Source organism: Oncorhynchus nerka, linkage group LG4, assembly GCF_034236695.1.
Source record: "Oncorhynchus nerka isolate Pitt River linkage group LG4, Oner_Uvic_2.0, whole genome shotgun sequence".
NCBI classification, from domain to species: Eukaryota; Metazoa; Chordata; class Actinopteri; order Salmoniformes; family Salmonidae; genus Oncorhynchus; species Oncorhynchus nerka.
Genome location: NC_088399.1, coordinates 43686071 through 43697219, shown reverse-complemented (window position 1 = coordinate 43697219; position 11149 = coordinate 43686071). Strand labels below are relative to the sequence as shown.

Here is an 11149-nt window from a genome sequence, read left to right as displayed (position 1 = left end):
ACCAAACTGCAGCGTGTAGATTTCGATCCATGTTTAATAAAACAACGTAACACGAATCAAAACGCAAACTCAACAAAACAATAAACGTAATGAAAACCGAAACAGCCTAAACTGGTGCAAACTAACACAGACTCAGGACATCAAGACACTAAGGACAATCACCCACAATACAACCAAAGAATATGGCTGCCTAAATATGGTTCCCAATCAGAGACAACGATAAACACCTGCCTCTGATTGAGAACCACTTCAGACAGCCATAGACTTATCTAGAACACCCCACTAGCTACAATCCCCCATAATTACACACCACATACAAAAACCCATGCCACACCCTGGCCTGACCAAATAAATAAAGATAAACACAAAATACTTCGACCAGGGCGTGACAACCAGACAGGTGCTGATGGTGCTACTGGTTGATCGGTGTTTGAAATGTGAATAACACGCTGCATTGCTGCCTCTCTCGGATTCAGCCGAAGTTAAATATGTATATACTGAGAATATAAAACCAAAAAATATAAACCATGTAAAGCATTACATGCTTTGAATTCATTACTGTATTTATTTTCTCATCCAAATTATGTTGTACAAATATATCACACACAAAAAGTTTATAAAAGACTTGTATCCCAGTGTACCAAAATAGAAAATTGCACAATTCAACTACTTAACATTACTGAGTAGAAAATCAAGTAACCAGAGCGTAAACAAGTTGAATTAAGTCTAACGTTTTTGGCATCAAATATGAAACATAATTTACGTACAACAAGTATTGCATTTAAGTGACACAGACTGAAACCGTATGAGTCCTCTGAAATTTTAAAACCCTACTCACAATGTACTAAGACTATTTATACATGTTGGAAAAATATACAAAAATGTAATACATGTAGATGAATAGTTATTTCCAAAGACGATCAAATCCTTTCACCACATTTACTTGGTTTACATTCTTTGGCAAAGTCATACAGCTGTGTTTAGTGCAATAGTCAAGTACAGTATTTCCTTCTCTTAGTTTAGACAGTGAGTTTACCTCCATCTTCTCAAAGTCCTCCTCTCCAATTGGGGTCATCGGCAGGCCAGCGCCTGGGCCTCGCTGAGGACATAGAAGGCAAAGGAATAACCAGGGAGTCTGAGATGTTCTCCTGCAGGAAGAGGAGTTCCCTGGAGCGTTGGAAGTGTTCTTTCATCCACCATCTTCAACACCTCTCCGTTGAGTTTCACAGACCTGGCGATCACAGCACACTGTTAGTCTCCTTTCTATTTTTAGTAGTACGGCATCCTTTACACTGACAATATTACAAGGCAAGACAAAAGCAAACACTTCCTTGAACTGTAATAATGAAAAGCGACAAACTTAAGGTTAGTGGCCCCATTGGGGCGGCAGGGTAGCCTAGTGGTTAGAGCGTTGGACTAGTAACCGGAAGGTTGCAAGTTCAAACCCCCAAGCTGACAAGGTACAAATCTGTCGTTCTGCCCCTGAACAGGCAGTTAACCCACTGTTCCTAGGCCGTCATTGAAAATAAGAATTTGTTCTTAACTGACTTGCCTGGTAAAATAAAAAATAAAAAATTGATGGGAATAAAGGTTACTGGTAGCCTACTTGGAGTAGAGTCCCTCCTCGCCAGGCTGTTCAGACTGTAGAAGGAAGGCCTCGCCGGTACTGTTAGAGATTGTAACAGGCACAGAGATCCTCGCAAGGCCCTTACTCAGGTTCAGAGCAAACAATGTGACTGCTCCACTTTTGTAGCTTGTGCTGTAGAAGAGAGAACATCGAGGAACAGTCAGGATGGTTGTCTCACATACAAACACAAGTTGTGGCTTCATTTTAAATACAGCTGGATTGTGGAATACCTTTTCTTGTTAGTGCAGTGCAGGTAGACCCGTACTCTTTTCGTCTTTCCCAAAATGGAAAAGGCTTCTATACTCAGCACCTCTGGTCCAACAAGCCTCTTGTACAGAACTGATAGCCAGTAATCCTGCCAAAGTGATACAGCCATAAACTAGATAAATGACTATTACAGTCAGGTCCAAAATTATTGTCACCTTTGATAAAGATGAGCAAAAAAGACTATCAACATTTTGCAATGGCCATCTCAGTCTCCGGACTTGAACCCCATTGAAAACCTATGGTTTGAATTGAAGAGAAAAGTCCATCAGTGCAGACTAAGGATCTGGAAAGATTCTGTATGGAAGAATGGTCAAAAGTCCTTCCCAATGGGTTCTCCAATCTCATAAAACATTTTAGAAAACGGCTCAGTGCCGTTATCTTTGCAAGGTTATGGTTCCGGATTATTGAAAACAGGGGTGTCAATTTAAAAAAATATTTAATCGATTTTTTTATTACTTGTTAAAAACATATACTGTATATATATATATATATATATTTCTCTAAGAAATCTACTTCTCTGAGAAAAATATTCACAAATTGAACATACAATATAGCTGTATTTGTATTATTTATTTGATAAGGCCTTTTTTGCTCATCTTTATCAAGGGTGCCAATAATTATGGACCTGACCGTATATAGAAATGGGACAATTCATAGTATAGACAAACTATTGTCACAATCAACAAATACTTGGCTCAATTATGTTTTTTCAGGAATTCAGAATACAGAGGAGAATAAACAGGAATTTCTCTTACAGGAAGTGGATCAAGGTTCTCATCTACCAGGTGGTAAGTCCCAGATCCAATCAAAACCTGTCTGATGAGAACATCCAATCCGAGCTTCGCACCCAGGCCCAGTTTATCCAGCCACCTGTAATCATTAAACATTTATTTTACACCACATACAGTACTTTACAATAAAAACATTACAACGTTTTTATTGCAAAGAATGAGATTTGACACATATCATCTGATTTAGATACAAGCAACCTTATTCAATGAGAATGCAATATGTAATCCTTCGTGAGAACCTACTGCCCTCGCACTTGATTAAGTCAATGTTGGATACATCATGTGGCATTCCTTTCATTTTTTTGCATGTGAGACTACTATTGTAAGTCTTCCTGGAACAGGGCATGGTTGAAAGGCTGATCATGAGGCTCACAGGTGACCTGTAAATTCAATGAAAACCACATGTTCTGGAATAGCAGAGATTCCCTTCCATGAGAGTCGACTAACAACACAATTGACTCAACTACCGCCAATGGAATGAGGCTGCAAGGCTGTAGGTCTGTAGTCTCTCTTCCCACAGTGGAGCACCATGAGTCTGGCAAGCGAGACCAGCCTGACTGTTACATCCTCCAGAGTAATCCAGATGAAAATGATCAGATGGTATCAGGGTGTGATAGTGACTGGGTCTATCTATATCCTGATCAACACCAAAATGCATACACTCACATGAATCCAGCGACAAATGTGTCAGACAGGCCCTTAGCCCCGCCTCCATAGGCAGAACTAGTCTCTCCAAGCCACACCTTCTTCCCAGGGGAGGTCAGCTCAATGGTCTGAGGACACACGAAACAGAAGAACCATTTAAAGTCCTTACTGAACTGCAATACATTCATAGTACATTTATAAACATGTACATTTGTTCACTTTTTCTTCATTACCTCCATGACTTCATGTGTTTTTAAGGCCAACGTGTTTAGCACCTCAGGGTCTAGGAAATCTTCTAGAGACGTGTCTCTTCCATTGACATAATAACTAACAGAAGGGCAGAGCAATCAAGGATGAGTATAACTTCCTATCAAACACAACAGAATCACTAAGAATAAAATCACATTTTCAGATTATATGGTGTGTAGACCATATCTCTCATCTGACACACACACACACACCACCGGGGGTGGTTGAATCAACGTTGTTTCCACATCATTTATTTGTATTTTTTTTAAATTGTTATTTAGTTTGACCCTTTTTCACCCCAATTTCAATCTTGTCTCATCGCTGCAACTCCCCAACAGGCTCGGGAGGCGAAGGTCGAGTCATGCGTGACCCGTCAAACCGCGCTTCTTAACACCTGCCCGCTTAACCTGGAAGCCAGGCGCACCAATGTGTCAGAGGAAACACCGTTCAACTGAAGACCGAAGTCAGCCTGCAGGCGCCCGGGCCCGCTACAAGGAGTCGCTAGAGCGCGATGAGCCAAGTAATAAATCACAGCCCCAAGCAGACACATCGATGGCCCTGAACAAACTTTATTTGACTCTATGTCAACTGGAAACCACACATCCTGAGGCTGCATTAATTGCAGCTGGGGATTTTAACAAGGCTAATCTGAAAACAAGACTCCCTAAATTCTATCAGCATATTGATTGTGCTACCAGGGCTGGTAAAACCCTAGATCATTGTTATTCTAACTTCCGCGACACATATAAGGCCCTCCCCAGTCTTCCTTCCAGAAAAGCTGACCATGACTCCATTTTGTTGCTCCCTGCCTATAGACAGAGACTAAAACAGGAAGCTCCCGCGCTCAGGTCTGTTCATCGCTGGTCCGACCAATCTGATTCCACGCTTAAAGATTGCTTCGATCACGTGGATTGGGATATGTTCCGCATTGCGTCAAACAACAACATTGACGAATACGCTGATTCGGTGAGCGAGTTTATTAGCAAGTGCATTGGTGATGTCGTACCCACAGCAACTATTAAAACATTCCCAAACCAGAAACCGTGGATTGATGGCAGCATTCGCGCGAAACTGAATGCGCGAACCACTGTTTTTAATCAGGTCAAGGTGACCGGAAACATGACTGAATACAAACAGTGTAGCTATTCCCTCCGCAAGGCAATCAAACAAGCTAAGTGTCAGTATAGAAACAAAGTAGAGTCGCAATTCAACGGCTCAGACAAAAGAGGTATGTGGCAGGGTCTACAATCAATCACAGATTACAAAAAGAAAACCAGCCCCGTCAAGGACCAGGATGTCTTGCTCCCAGACAGACTAAACAACTTCTTTGCTCTCTTTGAGGACAATACAGTGCCACTGACACGGCCAAAACGTCAACAAAACGAGATGATCGTAGACTTCAGGAAACAGCAGAGGGAGCACCCCCCTATCCATATTGACGGGACAGTAGTGGAGAGGGTAGTAAGTTTTAAGTTCCTTGGCATACACATCACGGACAAGCTGAATTGGTCCACCCACACAGACAGCGTGGTGAAGAAGGCGCAACAGCGCCTCTTCAACGTCAGGAGGCTGAAGAAATTCAGCTTGTCACGAAAAGCACTCACAAACTTCTACAGATGCACAATCGAGAGCATCCTGTTGGGCTGTATCACTGCCTGGTACGGCAACTGCTTCGTCCACAACCATAAGGCTCTCCAGAGGGTAGTGATGCACAACGCATCACCGGGAGCAAACTACCTGCCCTCCGGGACACCTACACCACCCGGTGTCAAAGGAAGGCCATAAAGATCATCAAGGACAACAACCACCCGAGCCACTGCCTTTTCACCCCGCTATCATCCAGAAGGTGAGGTCAGTACAGGTGCATCAAAGCAGGGACCGAGAGACTGAAAAACAGCTTCTATCTCTCAAGGCCATCAGACTGTTAAACAGCCACCACTAACATTGAGTGGCTGCTGCCAACATACTGACTCAACTCCAGCCACTTTAATAATGGAAAAATGGATGTAAAAAAATGTATCACTAGCCACTTTAAACAATGCCACTCAATATAATGTTTACATACCCTACATTACTCATCTCATATGTATATACTGTACTCGATACCATCTACTGCATCTTGCCATCATTATGTAATACATGCATCACTAGCCACTTTAAACAATGCCACTCAATATAATGTTTACATACCCTACATTACTCATCTCATATGTATATACTGTACTCGATACCATCTACTGCATCTTGCCTATGCTGTTCTGTACCATCACTCATTCATATATCTTTATGTACATATTATTCATCCCTTTACACTTGTGTGTATAAAGTAGTTGTTGTGAAATTGTTAGGTTAGATTACTTGTTGGTTATTACTGCATTGTCGGAACTAGAAGCAGAAGCATTTCGCTACACTCACATTAACATCTGCTAACCATGTGTATGTGACAAATAAAATGTGATTTGTATGCTACACAGGGGACATTTCAACTTACTGGTGCCAGGTGCATGCATCAATTGCTTCTGCCCCACTCTCCAAGAACCTATGAAAAGTCAATGGGATACGATTGTTCAACATATCCCACATGATTGGTGGTTATGTAAGAAGAATCTATTGATCTGACGTTAACCTGCCCTCAGACCACAGGAGACACAGTTGAGGGATGAGAGTTTGTCCCATAGACTGTACAAATAAAGCAGTTTCCCAATAGGGGAAAGAGCCAGGATATGTTTGGAATACTTTGTGCCTTTTCGATAAGAGATGATTGAGTTGGAGTAATGATTAACAGTTAAAGGGATACTTCGGGATTTTGGTAATGAGGCCCTTTATCTCCTTCTCCAGATTCAGATGAACCCGTGGATACCTCATTGTCAAAATCCCGAAATATCCCTTTGAAGGGTTTGAACCACAGCCTTACTTGGGTATAGACATACAGTAGGTGGATATAAAGGAGAGAAGCAGTAACAAACTACGGCTGTGAAATGACAGAAAACACTCATGAACTATACAAACAAGAGGTTAGTCTCCCACTACAGTGGAAGTGACATTTAACCTTGATGAACAAAGGTATGCAGGTCACATGTCGTAATTCAATTGTAGAATCCTATTTTAATTCAATTCCTTTAGTAGTTTTCTAGTTAGCAACAACCTTTTGGTGTCAAGATGCTTCTTACATTGATTGAGGAGACTTCCAATACTATTACTTTAGTTAGCACAACAGCCTGTCCATTAGGACTATATTGGGACTACTTTATATATAGGCTACATAAAGGGACAAACTCTCACCCCTCCAGTAAGTCTCTCCGGTGGTCCCGGGGTTGGCTAATGTCTGGTCCATAGAGTCCAGTGTTACGGTAAAGTTTGGATTCCTGCAGAATCTTGCGGAGTTGAACAAAATCTTGGCCGAGCTGATATCCATCCACCCTGATCCCTGCCTTCTTCTCATAGCTGTTGGGCTCTAAAGGGAGACAGGATTTTTGTTCTACCAACCTTACAATACCTACATCATTTAGTTGAGAATTCCCTGTTTCAGTCATTAACACAATGAAAGATGGCTTAGTTAGTAGAACACTGTAAATACTGGGGGCCTCAAAATGATTACCATTGCCCAGCTCCCAGGACATGCTGTACTGTTTAGATTCACAGTACTGTAGGAGGGTCCTGGCATTGCTGCTGTCCCAGGAGTTCCCAGAGGTCCTGAGCAGCTCGTTGAGCCCAAAGATGAGGTCTAATCCAGAGCAGTTGGTAAAAGAGTAGAGCAGATCCACTGCACACTCTGTCAGGGGAAAAAATACATTTTAAATGTTGTATTCTTCTTTCTGTGAATTTGCTCAAGTGAAATGGGGTGGTTCCAAGATAACAGCTAAACAAAAGAGCCAGTGTGTTGTGAGCTAGACTGATGCTACCTTCATGACCACGGTTCATACCTGTGAACTTTACACTCCTATACTTCCCCTGCAAGTCCTCCTTGTCGAGAAGTATTTCCTGTAGAGTCCATTCCTGCTTCAGCCTCTTTTCCAGTAGTGGAGGCAGCTCCAGCCTTTCACATATGTCATCTGACAGCAGATTAGCAAACAGGAACCAGACACCAAGTGGCTGTGAGTCACTCAGAAGCTGATGACCTAGGATCTACCTCAAACTAATGACATTGCTTGAGATCTGCCTGGTTTACTGCGTGCATTCAAGCTGACTCTGTGTGAATCAACGTACTGTTCTATCTCTCAATGCCAAACAGGAATCATGCTGAGGAGTCAAGTGACCACAGTCAAACCACACACATCAAAATAGCTGCTATTGAAATGTATAGATATGACATTATGCCTGACAATGTCTGTGGTGTAATGTGACTCACAGTTGAGATGAGTAACAATGTATGCCATATTTACCTGCATCAAACACAGAGTTTTTGTGATTCTCGTTTGAATGTAAAAATGTTGGGTTGAAGGTCATGAAATCTTGTCTTGTCCCTCCAAATCTCAGAAATGCTGGAGTCAAAGCTTTTGCCAATGTCCTCAGCTTTGGAGACCTTGTGGAATGAAATAAGGTTTAGTTCAGTATTTATGGAGTTTCATAAGATTATGTAGCGCTGGTCTCTTAACTGTTTTTCTGTTAGGCTAAAGACAAAAACAACTTCGAGTAAGTAACTGAAAACAACATTTAAAAAATAAGACCCTGGCTGATTCTAATATAGTCGTCAACATTTTTTTACTAATGGTAATAATTTGATAAAACACACACAATTACAATTGTGCCAAAAACAGTGGTGGAAAAAGTAGCGAATTGTCATACTTGTGTAAAAGTAAAGATACCATAATAGAAAAAGTGAAAGTGAAAGTCACCCAGCAAAATACTACTAAAAGTATTTGGTTTTAAAATATACTTATGTATCAAAAGGTAAATGCAACTGATAAATATGCTCAAGTTTCAAAAGTAAAAGTATAATCATCATTTCACGTTTATATTAAGCAAAACAGACGTCACGATGTTTTCTTTATTTACGGATAGCCAGGGGCAGACATAACTTACAAACGAAGTGCTTGTGTGTGACCAGGGTTGTTCTCTTTATGAGTGCGTGAATCTGACCATTTTCCTGTCCTGCTAAGCATTCGGGATGTATAACAAGTCCTTTTGGGTGTAGGGGAAAATGTATGGAGTAAAAAGTACATTATTTTCTTTAGGAATGTAGAGGAGTAAAAGTTGTCCAAAATATACATAGTAAAGTACAGATACCCCTCAAAACTACTTAAGTAGTACTTTCAAGTATTTTACTTAAGTACTTTACACCACCGGCCAAAAATAGAAAAGTTCATGCTTGCCTTACTCACGTTAAAAGGTACATGAACTTCTCTTCGGCGACTAGACTCGCGTCTATGGCAACAGACAAAAAACGTTCATTCACTTTCTTGAGTACTCGAGAGAGGTCCACATTCAGATTTACGGACTCAAAATTCCACTCATCCCTCGCAGACTCGACACTTGCTACGACATAATATCCATACGATAGAATATATATCATCACAAATGCTAAGATTGATATTCCTGACATAATGAAATGGCTAGACGCACAGTCGGCTCAACTCTAATTTATATCGCAATGTGAAGGACAATTACAACCCAAATCTACTGGTGCTCGCATTCCTTCACTATCCCAATAAATGCGTCGATCGGTGTAAATCCATCATTGTCATTAGTAAATTGGTATGCAGTTATGGTCGGATTCAATAGTTGAGCGGAATCTGAGTTTTGCCTGGTCCAGAAAAGTCCGTGGTGTGGTCCTCATCCAAACGAGAGAAAACAAAGCATTTTTTTCTATCGGCAGTGCATGCAAAACAACAAAGTACGAATGCAGAAGCTTGCGTGTGATAGGCTGCCACAAAATAGCATCGTTAACTAGGCTTGGCCATGATCGTGTGGGGGCGGTCTCAAACACAGCGGAGCCTTGTCTGGCAGTGAAACAGTTCATTCAGCCTAATTTACTGCCTTTAAAAAAACATGGCTGATATGGCTGGCTTGCTTAAACAAATGTGGTTTCTAATGACAATTGAGATGTATAAACAATGGCATAAGGGTACGACGAGCAGATAAGAAATCAGCCCTTGCCTTGACAGGAAGCCAGTGTAGGGAGGCTAGCATTGGAGTAATATGATCAGATTTTTTTGGTTCTAGTCAGGATTCTAGCAGCCGTATTTAGCACTAACTGAAGTTTATTTAGTGCTTTATCCTGGTAGCCGGAAAGTAAAGCATTGCAGTTGTCTAACCTAGATGTAACAAAAGCATGGATGAATTTTTCTGCATCATTTTTGGCCAGACAGTTTCTGATTTTTGCAATGTTACGTAGATGGAAAAAAGCTGTCCTTGAAACAGTCTTGATATGTTCGTCAAAAGAGAGATTAGGGTCCAGAGTAACGCCGAGGTCCTTCACAGTTTTATTTGATACGACTGTACAACCATCAAAATTAATTGTCAGATTCAACAGAAGATCTCTTTGTTTCTATGGACCTAGAACAAGCATCTGGGGCGGCAGGGTAGCCTAGTGGTTAGAGCGTTGGACTAGTAACTGAAAGGTTGCAAGTTCGAATCCCTGAGCTGACAAGGTACAAATCTGTCGTTCTGCCCCTGAACAGGCAGTTAACTCACTGTTCCTAGGCTGTCATTGAAAATAAGAATTTGTTCTTAACTGACTTGCCTAGTAAAATAAAAAAATCTCTGTTTTGTCCGAGTTTAAAAGTAGAACGTTTGCAGCCATCCACATCCTTATATCTGAAACACAGGCTTCTAGCGAGGGCAATTTTGGGGCTTCACCATGTTTCATTGAAATGTACAGCTGTGTGTCATCCGCATATCAGTGAAAGTTAACATTATGTTTTCAAATGACATCCCCAAGAGGTAAAATATATAGTGAGAACAATGGTGGTCCTAAAATGGAACCTTGAGGAACCCCAAAATTTACAGTTGATTTGTCAGAGGACAAATCATTCACAGAGACAAACTGATATCTTTCCGACAGATAAGATCTAAACCAGGCCAGCACTTGTCCGTGTAGACCAATTTGGGTTTCCAATCTCTCCAAAAGAATGTGGTGATCGATGGTATCAAAAGCAGCACTAAGGTCTAGGAGCACGAGGACAGATGCAGAGCCTCGGTCTGATGCCATTAAAAGGTAATTTACCACCTTCACAAGTGCAATCTCAGTGCTATGATGGGGTCTAAAACCAGACTGAAGCATTTCGTATACATTGTTTGTCTTCAGGAAGGCAGTGAGTTGCTTTCATTTTTTCAAAAGCTTTTTCAAAAATTTTGGAGAGGAATGGAAGATTCGATATAGGCAGATAGTTTTTAAAATATTTTCTGGGTCAAGGTTTGGCTTTTTCAAGAGAGGCTTTATTACTGCCACTTTTTGTGAGTTTGGTACACATCCGGTGGATAGAGAGCCGTTTATTATGTTCAACATAGGAAGGCCAAGCACAGGAAGCAGCTCTTTCAGTAGTTTAGTTGGAATAGGGTCCAGTATGCAGCTTGAAGGTTTAGAGGCCATGATTATTTTCATCATTGTGTCAAGAGATATAGTACTAAA

The 11149-nt window shown here is 41.1% G+C and overlaps 1 protein-coding gene across 3 annotated transcripts; it reads right to left on the bottom strand.

Moving 5' to 3' along the window:
* Nucleotides 1-16: 16 nt before the first annotated feature.
* hpse (heparanase) lies at nt 17-9395 on the bottom strand. 3 transcript variants are annotated; one of them, XM_065017555.1, is made up of 13 exons: nt 8901-9392; nt 8602-8700; nt 7962-8101; nt 7503-7631; nt 7178-7351; nt 6862-7033; nt 6071-6118; nt 3564-3657; nt 3352-3458; nt 2650-2764; nt 1858-1982; nt 1607-1759; nt 17-1231 (listed from the first exon to the last, which is right to left on the bottom strand). In XM_065017555.1, exons 1-13 carry the CDS (start codon nt 9119-9121, stop codon nt 1072-1074), a joined length of 1737 nt encoding a protein of 578 aa, XP_064873627.1. In that variant the 5' UTR covers nt 9122-9392; the 3' UTR covers nt 17-1071. The 3 variants fall into 3 exon arrangements, with proteins under 3 accessions (XP_064873627.1, XP_029511253.1, XP_064873628.1); XM_029655393.2 differs by lacking the exon at nt 8602-8700 and having other exon boundaries at nt 8901-9395; XM_065017556.1 differs by lacking the exon at nt 8602-8700 and having other exon boundaries at nt 8892-8964.
* Between the last annotated feature and the right edge of the window lie 1754 nt (nt 9396-11149).

Bases quoted from the DNA above. Each gene is read 5' to 3' on its own strand.
- hpse (XM_065017555.1), bottom strand. From the start codon at position 9,121: ATGTCAGGAATATCAATCTTAGCATTTGTGATGATATATATTCTATCG. The intron at 8,102-8,601 runs GTAAGTTATGTC...TCATTCCACAAG, and splicing joins CACACACAAGCACTTCGTTT to GTCTCCAAAGCTGAGGACAT. The intron at 1,232-1,606 runs GTAGGCTACCAG...TGTGATCGCCAG, and splicing joins GAGGAGGGACTCTACTCCAA to GTCTGTGAAACTCAACGGAG.